The following is a 19,976-nucleotide window of genomic DNA, read 5'->3' as shown; positions in this document are numbered from 1 at the left end:
AAACTTTTTCTTCATTTAGCTTTGTAGTTTCCCTTTTCTATATGTAGCCACCTCCCATTGTGGGAAAAAATGAGCCCTATGTTTTTGACAAGTGTTTTGTATGCACAATTTTATTTGCTGTTCTAGATACACTGCAAGTAGTTAGCACTTCCAGAAAAACTAGGAAACAAACAAAACAAAAAAACTAAGAAAGCAAAACACATTTGGGTACATGAAAAAGGACTGGTTGGAAGGAAAATTGTTTGCTTGACCTACCAAGCAGCTGGTGTTACCTTTAGTTTAACTTTACACACTGAGAACACTTGATTGAACAGCCTGCATTGACTCAAATTAATAGCAGGTTTTGCTATGTCACAGCTGTAAACTAGTTTTTCAATCCTAGAGTACAGTAAGTTATGTCTTTCAAGATAAAAATCACAATGCAAATTGGAAGAAATTTAGTACTGCATGAGGTGTGCACACAATTAATTTACCTCTAGAAGTCAGTTTATGACTTTCCTCTACTAGGATTGCAGTAGCTGCTACAGCTTGAATACACACTGGCCAGCCTTGATTTACTGGATCCCACATCTTTGATAAATAAGCCACGGGTCTCTTTACTCCTCCCCACTCTTGAAACAAAACCCTATGAGCTACCCCTTTTTTTTCATTTACATATAAATGAAAGGGTTTTGCTAGTGAAGGTGAGCTTAAAGTTGATATGGGGGTTAGTTTTAACTTATTTTTTCTTAATTTTTCATTATCCTTTTTGATCCGTTTTATATCATCTCCCTCTGACAATTTTTTTTATTCAAAAATTTTACTGCCTGTGTATATCCTTCAATCCACAATCTATAATATCCCAATAATCTGAGTATCTTTCTGATTTCCCCCTTTGAAGAGGGAGGGGGAAGGGATAGAATCCCTGTGTTTCAGTCTGGGTTGAGCTTCCAACTACCCTTTCTAAGCAAGTGTCTGTTAGAGGGAATGCCGCGGGAGACAAGACTCATGATATCATGATCATCAAGTCTCAGTTTATTGTGACAGATTACACAGTTTATATATGTTCGTTAATTAGCTCATACATATTGCAAAAGCCAAGCTCATGATTGGTTGCTATGTGACTTGTACTATTATCTTAAAAGTATCTTTATGATCGATACATGCCTGTCCAGCTGGCCTTGCAGTTAGAACAGCTTAGTACTCCTTTGTTCTTCTCTATCTACTTCTACATACCAAGCAGTTTCAATATCCTGCTTTCTGCACACCATCTACTCTTCAGGGCCATGCGAACTTTGCAGCAGTCACGTAGCCCTCCCTATTTGGATTAATTTTACAGTATCATGTCCCTTGTCGTTCAACCATTCCTCTGTCAGGCTCTCTTCATCTCCCCCGTTTTCCTTTTGTACAAGAAGGTGTGCATTCAGCATTTTCTGCAAAAGCTGCTGCATCAAGCCTTGCAAGCAAGTAAACACACAGGGCAAAACAAACAAAAGTATCACAATTATGCTTAGAACTATTATGCCGTATTTGATAATGTCTCTTAACTATGGTCCGATCCCCAATCGTTTTAGCTATCTTTTTAAACCTAATCTATCCTCTACCTTTAACTGTTGAGTTAGCTCGGTCAATTTTCGTATTTGCTTATGGATAGATGTAGCGTGATCAGATAAGTTCATACAGCACATTCCTTCAAATTCTTCACAACTATGACCTTGGGCTAGAAGAAGTAAATTAGTGGCAGCTGCTCTGTTTTGCAGAACTGCATGACAGATACTACCTATATTTGTGGCAAGCTCACTTAACATTTTAGATGAAATATTAATTTATTTTTCTGTCCAGTAGGCTAGGATTTTTAATTGTGTGAGAGCTTGCACTGAAGCAACTCGTGGGGTGAAAAATGAGGTTAGTATTACAGAAGTGCACCCCACTTCATATTTCTCATGGTTTTGATTGTTCTGTTTAACATGAAAGGAACAAACTTAATTCTAAATACAAACTATATTTATGATAAACTTAATTTTATGCTTTTGATTATCTAATTGATTGTCCCTCTTTTTCTTTTGCCATTGAAAAGCAATGGTAAAATGAACAGAAAAATCACAGGCATTACTAAAACTCATTAAAACTTAGTAAAAAAAGTCTATAACATAATTAAAAACACACCTATGAAAAAACCCAAAGTCTACAATCTTCTGTGGGTGAAACACAAATCTTTGCACAATCCACTTTTGCTGTGCATCCTCTGATTTACTTGTGGAGAGATTAGTGTTCTCTTGAAATTGATAAGTTTAACATTCTTCAATGAAATCTATCCAGATTCTGCACCTGCTAAAACACAAACAAACTCAACACTCCCCACAGGGACTGGAGGGTCCTCTCTCAATTCTGTTTCCTAAAATTTGCATGAAGAAATGGAAATATCAACATCTTTATAATAAACATGAAAAAACATCAAGAACAAAACAATGCATATAGTAAAGAAACTAACAACAAATAAAAATCAATCAGATAATACACAATTAATATTACATATAAAATCACAGTTACCAAGTGCTACACTATCAAATTGTCATCCCAGAGTCTGCAGCAGCTGATAAACCTTAAAACAACAGAGATTTGGATAAAACATGTCCGGATCATGTCTCTCCAAAACTCCCTTTGAGGCTCAGCTGCCCTACATGGTCAAATTGTCAAGCCAAAAGGACTTGAATACTTTTTGATGCAGAAAACACCTGGGTCAATCACACCATCCACGTAGAGCCAGAGCTTGGCCAGAGCTCAAACTCTAATTGGAGGATATGTTTTAACACATTATAAAACAAAAGTCCTAGAAATAACAGTTATAAGTAAAAAACCTTATTATTAAAACTTTATCAAACTATCAAATAATTGAACCTGTCTAAAATCTCTTTCAAGACAAAAATTCTCTAAATACAACAAACCCTTTCTTCAGAAATCTGAAAATTTGAAGTCTGAAATCTTGAACTAAAATTTGGACAATGAATTTTTAAAGGAAGATGAATTGCAGCTGCATAAAAGATTGGATAAAGAAAACACATGAGTAGTTAAAAAATCAAAAACACAGGATCCTGAAAAAATATCTTGTAATCAATCACCTAAAGAGACAATAAAACATATGAAAACTGACTGTAAATACTATAACAACACCTTAATACCTTAATACCTTAATAATAATTCTTATCACAAAAATCAGACAACTCGCATTTTATGATCAACCTATTAACAAGAAATGTTTAAAATAGTTTAAGACAATCCTTTTAAAGCACTCATATAACATTAGTAACAATCACTACTTATCATTACTTACAAAAACTTAACAATCACTATTGATCGTATTATCTATAAAACTTAAAAATCACTATTACTTAGATTATTATCTATAAAAACCCAAAGACGGAGATTACAAACTCAATACTAAAATTCCATCAGATGACATTTTCTCAACTCTTTGTTTTCAGAGACATTTTTGGTAATTAAATCATTACTAAAATTTCTATCTTTATACAGTGATTTTTATCTATATCATATTTGAAATAACATTGATTCACATAATGTTCATCCTTCTTGGTATCTTGGAAAACACTCGGTCCTGCTGTACTTTTTCATTACGTCTTCTGACTCTTGTAAGAAATTGGGAAGATGCTGTTGAAATTTTTGCTGTAGTGTTGCGATCCCGCCATCGGCGGCGCTGCTGCTCTCGGCGTTGTCGCTGCCATGGCAACCAGGACTGTGCCGCCATCTCCGCCGCCATTGCTGGGCGCTGCGGGGCGATGAGGGGCGGCGCCGCCTCGCTCCCGTCCTTGTTGTGTCACCTTGTGGATGGGAGAAGAGACACCCCCGCCACGGCCGCGCCCCGCCTGCTCCGGCTCCAGCGTGGCTGAGCCCCAGGAACGCCCCTCTCCCCCCTTGCGCTGCTGCTCGGCAGCAAGGAGCCTTCCGTCTCTCGGCTGATGTCCGCTCCGCCCTGGGCTTGCCTCCGGCTCGGTGCTGGCCGGCCCCACTCTGTCTGGCCCCGCGCCTGCTCCGTTCTACCTGATTCCCGTTCACACAAAGTGAATTTGGGATCCCAGTCCCGTTGCATAAAGCAATTTGGATCTCAATTTCCAGCACCTCAATGCTACTAGTGTCTATGGGAGGTACAGGCATTTCAGAAGCAGAGATGGGAATGGGAAAATTTGTGAGAACCGGAGGGTTTGGTTCACTGGAGAGAAGCGAGGATTTCCATTCCTTATTTTTCTCCAGAGCTGTCCGTATCACTTCCACCGCCCTCTTTTCTGCCTGACACATTAACAATTCGTTATCAACCACTCTCCAAAGTTTACTCATTTTCTTGCCCGGTTTATCCTCATCTAACACTAATTCCCACAACTTATCCCTATATCTTCTCCATTCTGAAAGTTTATGAACACTATGGGGGTTAATGAAAAAGCCGTAAGACTCAGCATGATGCAATAGCGAAGGGAGATCCTTATCTAAGTCAATCCCCCTAATCTGCCTTTTTCTAAGAGAAGCACTAAATAAATCATATGCTGCTTGCCTTTCCATGATTACGTCGGTACCGTTGCTGGCTCCTTCAGGCTTCGGCAGCACGTATCGGCTGAGCCCGCTTCTACGGTCACTCAGGGCGCGGAGCAGAGCGTTTCGCCTCTTCTCTTTATTTTCGCCGTCCTTCCAGCCGCAGGACCCGAACCCCAACGCAGCACCTCTCTCGCCTTAGGCTCGGATCAGGTCCCTGCTTTCGGGAGCCAGTTGTTGGAGGGATGCCGCGGGAGACAAGACTCATGATATCATGATCATCAAGTCTCAGTTTATTGTGACAGATTACACAGTTTATATATGTTCGTTAATTAGCTCATACATATTGCAAAAGCCAAGCTCATGATTGGTTGCTATGTGACTTGTACTATTATCTTAAAAGTATCTTTATGATCGATACATGCCTGTCCAGCTGGCCTTGCAGTTAGAACAGCTTAGTACTCCTTTGTTCTTCTCTATCTACTTCTACATACCAAGCAGTTTCAATATCCTGCTTTCTGCACACCATCTACTCTTCAGAGCCATGCGAACTTTGCAGCAGTCACATAGCCCTCCCTATTTGGATTAATTTTACAGTACCATGTCCCTTGTCGTTCAACCATTCCTCTGTCAGGCTCTCTTCAAGTGTCCAAGATATTTTACCTCTGATTCTATAAATTGCAGCTTCCCTTTTGATACCCTTAATCCTTTTTCCCCAAGAAAATTCAAAAGCTTTATAGTAGCCTCTCTAACTTCAGCTTCAGCTTCCCCAGAAAGTAAAAGATTATCCACATATTAGATAATTTGTATTCCAGGGGGAGTGGGGAAAGTTTGTAGTATTGTTTCTAAAGCTTGTCCAAATAAGTTTGGGGATTCTGTAAGCCCCTGTGGTAGTTTTGTCCATCTTAATTTCTGTTTTCTCCCAGTTAGTGAGTCCTTCCATTCAAAAGCAAAGATAACTTGCTCTCCTGGGCTAATGGGCAAGCCCAAAAGGCATCTTTAAGGTCTACTACACTAAACCACTGATGCTGGGGAGGAACTTTACTGAAAAGAGTATAAGGATTTGGTACCACTGGATAGTGGGTCTGAGTTCCTTTGTTAACCTCCCTTAAGTCTTGTACCAGTCTATAGCTCCCATCAGGCTTCTTTACTGGGAGTATTGGGGTATTATGGGGAGACATACAAGGTTCTAATGTCCCATCCTTTATTAGTCCTTCTATTACTGGCTTTAAACATTCCCGTCCTTCTAAAGATATAGGATACTGCCGTACACATATGGGACAATTTTTTTTCCTCAGTTGTAATCTTTATTGGGTCAATATTTAATCTTCCCCTATTTCCCTCCCCAGCCCAAACTTCCTTGTTAATTCTTCTTCCATCCTCCTGGCCTAGTTTTAAAAGTCTAGCTGTCATCTTCCATTCTTTTGGAACAACCCCTATTCCTAATTTCACTTGTAAATCTCGTCCCAATAAATTGCTACCTGCCCCTGGGACCAAGAAAACATCCCTCATCCAAAATCTAGTTTCTCCCTCTATTACCACATTTTTAATAACGGGTACTGTGGGACTCTCTCCTTTTGCTCCTGTTACTTTTACAGTATCTATGTTTACACTATAATCTTATGGAATATTTAACAGAAAAGTTATTTCTGCCCTTGTGTCTACCACAAACTCCAATTTTTCTTCTTGGGGAACGACTTTTAAAGCTATCATAGGCTTTACATGGTATCTGTTCCCTGAAAAAATAGAGGCTCTGACATCCTTATTCTTCTTCGGTGCCCATCTCTTTACAAATTCTCAGATCTGTTACCCTCTTAGGACAATCTCTCTTATAATGACCTTTGCCCTTACAGTAAAAGTAGACATTCTTACAATATTTCTGAAACTTTGCATTGGGATTTTATTCTTTCCTGTTCCCCTGTCTCTACCACTATCATATCTAGGAATAGGGCCTGTGGGTTTTTTATTGCTTTCTTGCAATTGTTTCCTCGCATGGTGACTGCCATAATCTTTGCTTTTAGTTTGGCTTTGGCCACAGACTTTCTGAGCCTCCTTTAATGAATCATCTAATAATCTGTCCTGCCAATCTTCAATTTTTTCCATTATCTGGCCAAGCACAAAGTTAATCCTTAACAAAGCTTTTTTCACATCAGTCTCAGGATCCACTCTGGAACACTGCCTCCTATTTCTCCCCAGTCTGTCCAACCACTCAGCTGGAGCCTCCCCCCTTCCCTGCTGTGCCCCAAAAGTCCCCTCAGCACTTTGCCCTCGAGATGCTGCCCCCCTATTCTGCCGACAATCAAATGTGATACTCATTCATATGTTTTCTCCCCTCCTCATAATTTTGACCCCACTCAGGAGGTGTGGTTGGCATTTGCCCTCCTCGGGGGGCCCTGTGGATTTTCTTTAGTCCAGACTTTTATGCCTGCAATTCTGATCATTTGCCTTTCTTCTTAAGAAAATAGTATCTTTATTATCGACCACATTTCTTCCCAAATATAAATGTTTGAACCTAAAAATTGGTCTAATTGTTCAGCAGTGCTTATGAGATCCTCCAAAATCCCTTTGATTTCCTTTTTAAAATTCCTGACCCCAGAAGAAGTCAAAGGAGCATTCACAAAGCCGGCTCCACGCCCTCCCATCGGGACCTCTCTTAGTGGAAATAGATCCATGCCTTTATCCCAGTCTCTTTCTATAGCCTTTCTCCCGTGCTGTGAGGAAGAGTCCGGAGAATGTTGCCTCCTAACTGAACTCCCTGTGTTCCTGTAAGGGGCGTCCTCCAGACAGAAAGAGTTTCTCGGAGCTGGGGCTGCGGTTCCTGGGGAGCGGAGCTCCGGGCAGGAAGGGGCTGAGGGCAGGGCCCAGCGCCCAGCCCTGGTCCTCCGAAGGCGGAGCCCGGACAGGGTGTGCTGCCGGAGCCGCCGCAGGAGGGGCAGTGCCGGGGGTACCAGCCGGGAGCGAGATCGGCCCGCCCGCGGTTAGGGGCGGCTGGGCCGGTGCTCCCGGCAGAGGCAAAGCAGCAGCGGCGGTGCCCAGCGCAGCCGGGACGGGCAGAGTCGCCGGGGCTGGGGCAGAGAAATCAGCCGCGGGAGGAGCCCCGGGATGGGCCGGGCGGGAGCGCCGGGAGCCCGGCGGGCGGAGCAGCCGGGCGGGCCGGGGCCGGGGCCGGCCGGGCAGCCGCGAGCAGCGGGACGGGGCCGGGCACAGCGGCTGCGGGCGGCGGGGCGGGACCGGGAGCGCTGCGGCGGGGCGGGACCGGCAGAGCGGCCGCTGTGGGCGGTGGGCTCACAGCCGGGACGGGAACCGGGGCAGGAGCAGCCGCTGAGAGCAGCGAACCCGCGCCTGGGACGGGAGCGGGGCAGGAGCGGGCGGCGAGCCGGGAGCCGGGACAGGCGCCGGCACCGGGGCAGGCGGGGCCGAAGCGGGCGTGAACAGGGGCGGAGGGGGCAAAACCTGTGAAGGATCCCACTCCTTTTCCTCTTTTCCCCTCTTGTTCCCCTCCCTTTTCTTTCCCTTTGTCTTCTTTTTTACACGTTTTTAGTCCCATTTTCCAAAATCTTACCTAGTCATTCCATGCCTTTGTTTCCCACTTTCTCTAACAACCTGAATTACCACCCTCATTCAACTACACAAAAAGTCCTTTTTCTCACAATATCATTTAACACAATCTCATTCAAAATCATCCACCTTCCTTCAAGGAAATAAAGTAGAGATGAAAATAAGCAATCTACATTACATATACTTCCATTCATCTACATTTACTCACCTTTATCTCTCACTCTCACACACATTGACACCCTCAAGCCTGTTCATTCATACTTCTTGACTTCACAATTGTGTTATATGTACTTTTCATTTGCTCACGCTCACTCTTATTTTTCACTCACTCTCACGTTCAACAACAAGGTACCTTTTACTTTCAAACAATTTATATTGCATATCTACATATCTACATTTATTCTGAGTGCTCTTGGACTGTAACCCTTATCCATCAACCCAGCAGGTTTCATCCTGGATGTCTATTAATCCTAGATGTCCGGTGATTCTGCAGAATTTTAACACACCTATTACACTTTTAGGTGTTACTGGCCAGTTTCCGGTGTTCTTGGATATCCCTCAATCCAGCCACAACCCCAGATTCTCTTGGATATCCTTCGATCCGGCAACCCTGAGTGCTCTCAGGATATTAATCCCTAAACTGAGCAAATTAATGACCCTCCAAGGAAGACCCTCTCTTTTTTACCCTTTTATTTTTTTTAAATTTTCTATCCCCCCCACCAAGGTGTCCCACTTCTTCCCGGAGACCCAGTCCCAGTTTCCCCAGGGGGGTTTCTCTCACTCTTGTTTTCACATGCCTCGTCTCTTTACTGGCCGCTTTTCTCACAAAAATGACGGAAAGGCAGCATGGGAGACTCCACTCTCATTTGGCAAGTCTGGGATAACCAGCTCACCTCTCATTCACACGCATTCATTCCCCCCTTATCCACCCCATCCCAACAAATACTCACCTATCTTCTTTCCTTAGGTCTTTGTTCTTCATGTACACATTAATCTTAGGGACTAATTACCGTGGTTTTAGGGAATCCTTTCCCTTTTCTTTGTTTTATTGTCTCCTTTTGTCCCTGGATCAAAACCTGTGTCTGTCTGTCAGTCACACAGCAGGGGAACAGAGCGAAGCTGCCCAACCAGGGCAGGATGCGTCTCTTCACTGAGTCTCCTAAGGCACCGGCAGAGAGGTGTTAGCAACAATCCTCTGCTACCAAAATTGTGAAAAACGCCAATCACTTGGTTATTAAAATTTTAAAAGTTTAATAGTAATAAAATGGTTATAAAAATAATAATACAATTAGAGTAATAAAGTTTAGATTTAGGACAATTACAAGACAATAAAAAGCAAAGAATTATGGACATCCGGATGCTCTCAGACACTAAGTCAAGAAAAGCTTGACTTGTGAACAAAGGAATCACCCTTAAACCAAGACACTTGTTGCATAATCATACATCCTTCATCGTTATGCATACATTCTGTTCTAAACAAGAAACTCTGTTGTATGTCAACTGTTCCCTTTAATCCCCTGGCGTCTTCAAGTCTGAGCAAGGCCTGAAGAAATTAGCTTCTCCTGATAAGAAGCCATAAATTCCTCTCCTTTGGAAGATTTAGGTGTTCTTCGAAGGGAGCATCTCATTCCTAAAAAGAAAACTCCCCCCACATACATAATCTCTATTTTAACATAATGTTGTAACCTAAAACTACACTTAACACAATACGTAAGGGAATTAATACAGCATAACTTTCTAACATTACACATATAATATTCATTGTAACATTTGCAAAAAGCCAATCATAAATACGCATTTTTCACAAAAATGCAGCCTAAAGGTGAGTATTAAAAAGCCAGGACCAAAATTTTGGTATCTCTAAGAGCTATGCACAAGCATACACAAACAAATTCCAAGGCAATTCAGTTGTTTCTACTTCTCTTCAAAGTAAAAACTCATTCTCACATCCCTGACCCAAACCTAACTGGCAACATAGAAATAGGAGTAATACAAAAAATACTCTAATTCTCTAAACTTTGCACTGAAACTGCAGGAAAAAGAAAAACTCCACCAATATGTTTAGTGTTAGAGTCAAGGCATTCCTTGATTCTGGCCAGGATGTGCAACAAAAATCATTCCATCCCCACATAGCCCAGGTGTGCAGAGAAAATCGTTGCATGACACATGGGTTTTAGTTGATTTTTCCCAAACTTGATACAGTCTGAACGACTCTAAATCGATTGGTTTAATGTTCTGTAGTTTCAAGTTGTGCAGTTTTTAGTATTTGGTTTCCTATTGGGCCTGGATTTCTTTGCTTGTGCTGTTAATGAGGTGGGAAGTGCTGGATTTCCTTCTCAGCCTTTTGCAGACCAGGTGTCTGCAGCCCTGCCCGGGGCAGTGTCTGGGGTAGGTGCTGGTTGCTGTTTGCTGCTGGGGTTGATGTTTTGCTGCTGGTCGTTGTCTTTGTGGGTCTCTTTTGGGGCATTCCCAGTGTGTTGAGATGTTAAACTCATCTCCACTGAGTGGTGTAACATCCCTTAACAAAACCTTTAACATTTGTTTCCCCAAGGCCAAGGCAAAGCAAGCCTGAGTAGAGAAATCAAAGGTTAACAATGTTCAAGTCTATGAGCTGGTCTATTTTCCATGGATGCACTGGCAGGCAGGGCAGTGTGTGAGTGTGAGTGAGAGCCAGAGTGGAATTGTCCCGGTGTCTCCCCAGCAGCTGTGGCAGTGCAGGCCCAGCGAGCACTGAAGCTGCAGCAGTGGCAGCAAGGGCTGGCCCCGGTGGCTGGAGCTGCCCAAGGAGGGTGGCCAGGCCGAGGATTTCAGCAGAGGATGTGTGGGGCAGGCCCAGGGCCTTGCCCCGCTGTGGAGCCCTGGCTGCTGCTGCGCTGCCTTCAGTGCAGGCTCAGGGGGGCCTCCCATCCTCCTGCTGCAGGCGGGAAGTGCAAATCTCCGGGGCTGCAGAGACCTGGAGCCCAGGCTGAGGGGTCCCCCCGTGTTCAGCTGTGCTGGCGGCTGTTTCTGGCCTCGGGGCCCCTTGGCATGGGCCACGCCACTTGGCCACCAGTGGTGCTGCTTTGCACTCCTTAGGCAGAGCCCATGTCCTGCTTGGATGTTGGCAGCAGCAAAGTGCCAAGGCAGGCTCTGTGCCAGCCCAGCTTCCTGGGGGAGAGATTGCACCAGAGACAGGATTCTGGCCACAGACTGCTTTAAATGTGCATCCCTTATCTCCACCCTGCACTAGGTGGAGAATTCCTAGGTAAGGATTCCTGAGATCAATTGCAAGGGGAAATAATTGAATATCTGCCCTAGGTCTGGCTCTTCTTCTTACCCAAGCCAATGGCAAAAGCCGTACCCATGGCATCTTGGTTTCTATCCCCAGCTTCCAGAGGTGTTTCTTTCTTTCCCTATTCATTCTTTGTACCCAGCCTGAGCTCTGGGGGTGCCAGGGATTATGGAGGTCCCATTGTATTCCTAAAGCTGCCATAACCCCCTGGAGGATCTTTCCTGTGAAATGAGTTCTGCTCTCTGAGTCTGTTTCTTCCACAATGCCTTTTATTGGAATTATTTCTTTTGGAAATACCTTAATAAGTGATCCAGTGGTTGCTGAGCAGTCAGAATTGCTTTTGCCCCCCTGTTAGGTGAGATGGTGTCACCAGAAGATATTGAAGCCTTCCTGCTCAGGGCATTTCAGTGCCAGGCTCTTACAAGCACACACAGCTGTGCTGGTTGAGCTGACCATGGGGGGTAACCTGCGCTTTGTCTGATTCCCTTTCCTCAATAACAGCGTGTCTTGGAACTCTTTTCCATTCTGCTGCCCTTGAAGAGCCATCCACAAAGACATTTTCTGCCTCAGGCCAGGCAATGTCTCCTGAATCTCCCCCAGGCTGGGTCTGGAGCTGTGTCACTTGAATGCAGTGCTGGGTTTCTTCCCAGCCCCTCTGTGGGCTGTTCAAACAGGAGGCTGGGTTAAACCCTTCCCCTGTCCTCAGTTCTGAATCCTCCTGTGCCACTGAACAAGTTTCACACTGTAGTAACCAAGCACTGCTCATCCATTGCGAGGCTCTTTTGGTGATCAAAGCTTGAACTTGATGGCAGACTGGAACAGTCGGAGATCCTGTTGTCATCAGTTTTTGGGCCTCGGTTCCCGTGGAAGCTGTGGCTGCACAATTCTGCAGCCAATGAGGCCACTGTGGCCACTGGGTGAAACATTTTGGCCCAAGAATTCCTTTGGCATGGCCCTGTTTAACATTCACCTACAATTCCAATTTCTTTTCTGTAGGGAGTGCTGTGCTCCAGGACGGTTTAGGTGAATAGAGACGAGAGATCTCTGAAGGCTGCTCTTAGGATATGAGGTTTAGTAGGGATGGAGAAAGGTCTTGCTTGGGGCTGCCAGATGCAGCACCTGGCAAGCTTGAGGGGATGGGGGAGGGGAGAGAGAAGAGGATGCTCTAGGACAGGGTGGAGGTCCTGAGAGGGGGAAGATCCAAGAGAGCGTCTGGCCCCTCAGAGACCCCTTATCAGGGGCTTCAAGGTGGGCTGGAACAAGACTTGGGCCAATGGGGTTACAGGCACTTGATGTTTTAGGGGATGAACCATACATTTTGGGGGGTAAGATGGAACAGTCTATTTGACTTTTGGACTTATCTGTAGGTAACGGTATTGTCCAGCCAGTAGGGAGGATTGTTTTCAGCTTGGCTGTATTATGAATAATTATATTTCTCCATCCTTCCCAACACTTTTCTGAGTCTGGAAGAGCCACAGCTGAGGCATCAATATTTTTGGTTGTTCATTTTCTCAAGTTTTGCTCTCTTTCTCCTGTCCATACCACAATATGGAGGCTGTCTGGGGTTAAAAAGTCCTACAGTGTTCTGGCTGGAACAGAGACTCCTCAGTCCAGGTTATGTAATTCTCTTCTATTCCTCAGCATTGTCACAGCTCCTTTTTGTTCGTGGGTAGTGTTACTTCTGAGATTGCCCACACCCACTCTGGGTCATTCAACCACGAACCTTCAGTCAAAATCTATCCCAAATTTTTAACCTTTTTCTCCACCATTTGCCTTTTTATTTTACCAAGTACTCTGCATTTCCCAGCTGTTCCTTTGTGTTCCCCGTTGTGCTCAGGGTCCCTGCCCAGCCCGTGTGGCAGAGCCGGTGCCTGTCCTGCCGCAGTGTCCAAAGGCGGCCCCCCCGGCGGGCAGGGCCGGCAGCTCCCCGGGGCCGGGCAGCGGCCGGGGCGTCCCGCAGCCTCCTGGGGGCCGGGGGCCACTGCCGGCCCTGCCCGGGGCTGGTGGGGTCAGGCAGCGCCCGGCGCTGAGCCCCGGCTGCCCCACAGCCCCGGCCCGGCCCCGCAGCTCCCCACAGGCCCCAGCCCGTGCTCCCGGTGCCGCACCTCTGCGCCCGGTGCTGCCGCTGCCACCGCAGAGAAACCCCTGGCATCCTGACCTCCTGCTTTTCCTCTCCTGGAAACCGGGGATGGAAAGCATCTGGATCAGCTGGCAAATGTGAGGATAAGACCCTGCTGGAAAACATCCCAATCCTGAGTATTTTTCTGTTCCTCCTCTTTGCCATCATCCTTTTTCTTACCACACAGATTCCTCCTGCTGCTTCTTGCCTGAGCCATATTGCTGCACACTCCCCTTCACCTGATTCCTTCCCAGCATACCAACACCATCCATGCCCTGTTGTCCAAATCCCTTCTCCCCTTCCCTCATTGCCCCACTGGGTGTCCATGTCCTTAATTACCTCTGGGGGAATGTGCAAACTACCTCAACATTCTCCCAGGGGACCCTTCAGAGACAATTTGGGATCATCATCCCTTTGGCCAGGACCCCTCCCTGGATTATCCTTTTCTCCCCTCCATGGGTGCTCTGCCATGTTCACTTCCCAAAGATCCCAGGGCACTCACTGATGAGATTTTCAGTGCTCTCTCTCTGATGACTCTTCACAGACCCCCCTGATGTGTCACTGGTCTGTCTCCTGGTCACTCCCGGGTCCCCAATCAATCTCCGGTGCCTCTGCCAGCCAAGGGAGCCGATCACCCAAAGTGGGTGAGGCACCTTCAGCTGCACTCCCTGCCCGCCGCCCCGGATGGTGGAAGGAATTCGGGATGAACCCCTGGGTTTGCAGGAAAATTGACATCAGCAGAGGATTCTGTCCACAAAGAATACAGAGGAGTACTGTAAAAGTAATTTCATCCCTAAAAATGGGAGAGGCCAAGGGATATTCCCCATGTGATCTCTCCAATTGTTGGAGGACACAGCCTCCTTTTCATCCTAATTCTCCTGGCCTCATCTCCCTCTGCTTTCCCCATTGGCTGAAGTACTTGAGAGCTAGACTTCCCGATCCACCTACTACATACCCACCTTTATATGCTCCCTGCTTTTGTATAGCAGATGATATTCATGGCTCTGTTAAGTCTTTGTTCCTCTGGAAGTTCATGAATAGAGCAGGACCTTGGCTGAGCAGCAGCTTGTGTCATCAATTAATAACATTTTCTGAAACTGATGGCTTCTCCTGTCACTTCCTTATGTACAGGTCCCTGGCCCTATCTCCGAGCAGATTCAGAGCATCTGTTAGTAAAGACACTTTCCTGTGGTTCCTTCCATGGGGTCCCCCGTTTGTGGGACATCCCCCCTGGAGCAGGGTGTCCCCTCTGTGCTGCAGCCCCAGGGCTCGGGCAGAGCTCAGCCAATCAGAGCCCGCGGCGCTGATGACTCACCAGTTGCCAGGCAGACTCGCAGCTCCCCGCGTTCCCCACCTGGACCCACCTGCGCCCCCCCTCGGCCCCATGGCCCCGCGAGGGGAATTTGGGGAGGTGGGAGTGGGGCAGCACCAAGGCCGGGCCCCCCCGCGCTGTCCTGGCGGGAGCGGCTGCAGTGGGGACCGAGTGCGGGCGGGAGCGGCCGAGAGCCCAGCGCTGCCCCAGCCTGGCCTGCCCCAGCTCCATCCCTGCCCCTGCGCTGGGATGCTGTGGGTGTGGGGGGAAGAGGGAGCCGGCAGTGGGTGCTGGGCCTGGAGGCAGGAGGAGAAGGGAAGGAGAAGCAGGCTTGAGGAACAGAATGGTCAAAGGATGCAGGTGGCAGGAGAGGGTGGGATTGTGCAGGAGAAGGAGGAATAGCAGGAGGAAGAGGAGTGTGAGGAAGAATAGGGACACAGGAGGAGGAGGAGCAGAAACAAGGATCACCACAAGGTTCCATCCCTCCTTGTATCTATAGCCTCCCCTCAGCCCCAGGAGCATTGCCACCCCACATGCAGCAGGTGACTGTTGAGGGGTTCCACGATTTTCACAGGGGTGAATCATGGCATTCCTCAGCTTTATTGGGTTAAATGTTGGTAATTTTTTTTTTTTAGGGGCTGAATCTTTATGTTTTGGAGGAATTTTTTGCTGAATCTTGATGTTTGGGGAGGTTTTGATCTGTGTCTTAAAGTTTGGAGGATTTTTATGCTGAACCTTGGTGTTTTGGAGGTTCTTATAGACACACGATGCCCAATGACTTTGTGAGATGAATTGGGGACAGGAGGAACTCCCAGTCCAAGATGCTCTGTTCTTTTTTTTTTCCCCCAGACCAGGATTTTTCATTCCCGGGGAGGAATGAAAATGGAGGAAATGGAGGAGGAGGAAAAGCCCTGGAGATCCCGCACAAGGAGTGGCAGCAAACCCAGCCCAGGGAGCTGTGGGGAGGAAAGAGCCCCCCTGAGCCAGGAAGGCGGGCAGAGATCCAGCCAGAGCTCAGAGCTGGTGGAGAAGCCTCGTGGCAGGGAGAAGCCCCACAAGTGCTTGGAATGTGGGAAGGGTTTCAGGCGGAGCTTGGATCTGATCCAGCACCAGGTGATCCACACTGGGGAACGGCCCTACGAGTGTGAGGAATGTGGGAAGCGTTTCCGCTGGAGCTCCAACCTGAGACATCCCCAGAGGATCCACACCGGGGAGAGGCCCTTTGAGTGTGGGGAGTGTGGGAGGAGCTTCAACCGGAACTTCATTCTGATCCAACATCAGAGGATCCACACTGGGGAAAAGCCCTTTGAGTGTGGGGAATGTGGGAAGAGCTTCAGGCAGAGCTCTGACCTGAGGAAACATGAGAGGATCCACACTGGAGAAAAGCCCTACGAGTGTGGGGTGTGTGGGATGAGCTTCAGCCTCAACTCCCAGCTTACGGAACACAAAAAGATCCATACTGGGGAAAAGCCCTACAAGTGTGGGGAATGTGGGAAGAGTTTCAGAGAAAGCTCAGCCCTGATTCGGCACCAGGTGATCCACACTGGGGAACGGCCCTACACCTGCTTGGAATGTGGGAAGAGCTATGGGTGGCGCTCAGACCTGAGAAAGCACCAGCGCATCCACAGCGGGGAGAAGCCCTACGAGTGTCCCCAGTGTGGGAAGAGGTTTTGGATCAGCTCCAGTCTCCTCCTACATGAGCGGATTCACACAGAGGAGAGGCCGTTCCGCTGCCCCGACTGCGAGAAGGGCTTCAAGCACAACTCCAATCTCACTGTGCACCGGCGCATCCACACCGGGGAGAGGCCCTACGAGTGTGGGAAGTGTGGGAAGAGCTTCTCACAGAGATCAGCCTTGATCAAACACCAAAGGAGGCGCCACTAAGGGGGGAAGCCCTGTGAGTTCCCCAAGGGTGGGAAGAGCTTCTTATGCTCCTCCCAGCTCCATTCCCTATGGGAGGATCCACGTTGGATGATCCTCAGTGACCTTCATTGGGTAGTCTTGGTGATCTATGGGCCTGGTCATCTGTGTTGGGAAGACACTTGGCTGGGAGGCTCCACATCTTCCTCATTCCCTGTGGGCACCTAGATAAACCCAGTGGCAGGAACATCCACTGGGGCACAGACCAACAATGGGAATTCCTTGGGGAGAGCAGATTTAATGACTTCCAACTCCATAAAATCTTTTGCACTCAATCCTATCTTCTGGTGGCATCAAGGAATACTGAATGGTCTTGGAGGTATGTCCTAGGTTGACTATATGATGCTTGTATCTCCAGTTGTTTGTTGTGTTTATGGTGAATTATAATTTTTGCACCTTTAAGACTTGTTCCGAGAGCAAAGGAGGGAGAGAAGGGCAGAGTTTATTTTCAGAAACTGCACTCACTCCTCCACATTCCTGCTCCTGGGCCAGGTTGTCTGCAGATGGACAGACAGAGGTACAGAGCTCTCCTTTGCTGTTAATTAGTTTTAGCTAGCTGTGGCAGAGAAGTTCCCTGGACTGTGGCTGTTTTTCCCTTTTCTTTGGACTTGTTTAAACCTGCTCTGGCCTGAACACCCAGAAGAGCACCGGCAGCTCACACCTGTGGCCCAGCGGGCCAGGCCTGGACTGTGGCATTTCCAGCACCGGAGGGACTGATAAGAGACTGAGTGAGCTGAGCTACAACCCACGGAGGGACTTCCTGAGTTTGTCTCTCTTTTAGAGCAGCAAGAGGTTTTATTGTTTAATATTGCTTAAGTTTTATTCTTTAAAAAATAGTTTTTTCCAGTGTTCTCCAAGGAGGTATTTTTCCCAAACTGGCTTGGGGAGGAGCCAATTGAATCTGCTTTCCAGAGGAATCCCTTTGGAGGTTCTCTCCCAAATTTGCTCTGAACCAGGACAAGGTCTTTTCCAACTTCAGGGATTCCACGATTTTGATTTCCTATTGCCCAAGGGTGTCTTCTGCAGCCAGATGGTGGAAAAACTGGGGAAAAGACCAAGATTTTGGAGACAATGGGGTAGAAACTCCACCAAAAAGGTTCTTCCCTCCACCCAAGCACGTGGATCCTCAGCTGGCATGGACATGGAAGTCTTTTTCTTTTGGCCTTGATTTTGTTTTCATTTCTCTTTATCCCTTTAAAATATCCAATATTGAAGTAAAAATAGACATTGAACTAAGTTAGTGGATGTGGTCATGGTAGGACACAGACATGGTGGGACACGTGTAAGAATGTGCCCTCTGTTGACAGAGTAGACAAGTTACCTTTTGTTCCCTTAAAAAGGACAAAAGGCCAGGTGTTTCTCTCCTCAATTTGGTTGAAAGACACCTCATAGGACCTCTGGGACTTCACCTCAAACTTAAGGGTAGCTAATTGGACAGGAGCCAAAAAGTCCCACCTAAGCAATTCCCTAGAAAAGAAGAGAACAAAAGAAGTTAATTGCTTTTGTGAAGTGTTTTAGCAAGAGCAAGAACCTCTTTCCCTGACTTGGCTTTTCTCTGTAAAAAGCTTTTTTATTTTTGCCTTTTATTAAAACTTTTTATTCCCAACACTGTCACATGAGCCATCCTGCTTGTTTTATGCCACCTGAGGTAGCTGAGCTATCAAGGGTATAATGCTTATCTCTGAGAGCTTATAAGACCAGGCTCAAAAAGAGAAAAAGCATTAGACATGGAGAGTGACATGGGCACGCATGGACATGGAGGGGGACAGGGCCATCCCTAGGAACATGGGGAGACACAGGCATGGATGGAGACATGGGGGACAGTGACAGGGATGGAAACATGGTGGGGAGACAGCCATGGGTGAGGACATGGAGGGACATGGCCAGTGACAAGTGGGGACATGGCCATGGCCGGTGCCATGGGAGGAACTTGCAGGGGATGAGGGGGATGCTGGGTTTGAGGGAGTTGAGGGTTCCTGGGCAGGACTTGGACCTTGCTGAGGCCTTTGGGGAGCCCAGGCCGAGTGGCTCCGGCTGCGCTGGGAGAACCTGGTGGAGGTTCTGGGGCAGCTGCTCAAGGACCCCTGACCTGGAGCCCCAGCTGGGCACTGGGCTCCTGGAAGGGGATGAACGTCCTTGTCCCTAGGAGGGAAATCCCAACACCCCCAGGGTGTCGGGAACAGCTGAGGGGCCACAACAGGGAGGGGAAAGCCCAACAGAGCTGTCCTCCTCCTAAGCTACATCCTAAAAGTCCCAAAACTCAGGGATTCCTCCCAGGAAAAAGCTGCCAGGAGCTGCCTGAATTGAGGGAAAGGGGGGATGTGATCCCCAAACTGAACAGGAGGGGCCTGGATCCCCAAATCCAAGCCCAGGGGTGAGAGGTAGAGCTGGAGGCACAATGGGGAAGGGGTGGGAAAGCAGGGGAAAAGAGGATTCTGACCAGGAGAGGAATGGGACCCTCAGATTGAGTTGGGAGGGGTCTTTGGGTTGGGGGAACAATGGGAGTGGGGAGGGAAGGGTGGGGATGGGATCAAAAATGGGTGGTTCCATGGGGATCCCTTAGTGTCCCCATCACTTGATCCCTGGAGTGATTTCCGTGAGGCTCTGGGAGGGGGGAATGGATCTGCACTGGGTGGGTCCCCAAGCCCCCTGCCCATACCTGGGGGGCTCATGGGAGGTTCCCTCTACCCAAACGCTGGTGCTGCAGCCATGGGGGAGAGGTGGGTAGGAAAGGGGGATCTGGGGTGGTCAGGGAGGAGGAGCAGTAGGAAGAGGAGAGAGAGATGAGGAGGAGGTTAGGGAAAAGAAGGAACAGGAACAGGAGGAGGAAGAGGAAGAACCGCAGCAGATCCACACGGTTTGCCTGCCCTTCTGCTGAGTCTGCAGCTCCCCTGGTCATGGCAGCATTTACTCCCCCAGATCCTGCAGGTAAGTGGGGAGGGGGAGCTCACCCAAATCCATTGGGGGATTTCTGGGAGTTTTTTTTGCAGGGAAAGGGATATTTGGATCTTGCATTGCCCCAAAGGTGAGACGCAGATGCCCCTTTGGAGACTTGTGAAGGGTTCCTGTAGCGATCTCTGTACTGGCTGGGGCAGTGGTAACAGTTTGGGGGGGACATTGGTTTTGGGGTTCCAACTGGCATCGGAGTGGGGAGAGCAGCAATGGCCAATCCTGGAGCTGGGGGATCCCAGCAGCCTGGAGGAGTGGGGGACTCTGGAGATGAGCAGAGTCTGGGCCCATCCAACTGTGAACAGGGTGGTGACTTCTCGAGCTGGACT

At 47.7% G+C, this 19,976-nt stretch overlaps 1 protein-coding gene across 1 annotated transcript in view; it reads left to right on the top strand.

Annotated features, from left to right (window-relative positions):
* The window catches only part of LOC144247141 (uncharacterized), a gene marked incomplete at its 5' end in the record, with an annotated part of 238,215 nt that extends 219,911 nt beyond the window's left edge, over nucleotides 1-18,304 (top strand). Inside the window, one exon of the mRNA XM_077786745.1 lies at nucleotides 15,978-18,304. Within this exon, the coding sequence (XP_077642871.1) occupies nucleotides 15,978-16,662 (685 nt within the window). The remainder of the gene's footprint in view (nucleotides 1-15,977) is intronic.
* Nucleotides 18,305-19,976: the final 1,672 nt, after the last annotated feature.

Source organism: Lonchura striata, chromosome 15 (genome assembly GCF_046129695.1).
Source record: "Lonchura striata isolate bLonStr1 chromosome 15, bLonStr1.mat, whole genome shotgun sequence".
Taxonomy (NCBI): domain Eukaryota; kingdom Metazoa; phylum Chordata; class Aves; order Passeriformes; family Estrildidae; genus Lonchura; species Lonchura striata.
The sequence above is the reverse complement of the archived record's forward strand: the minus strand, read 5'-3'. Positions and strand labels throughout refer to the sequence as shown.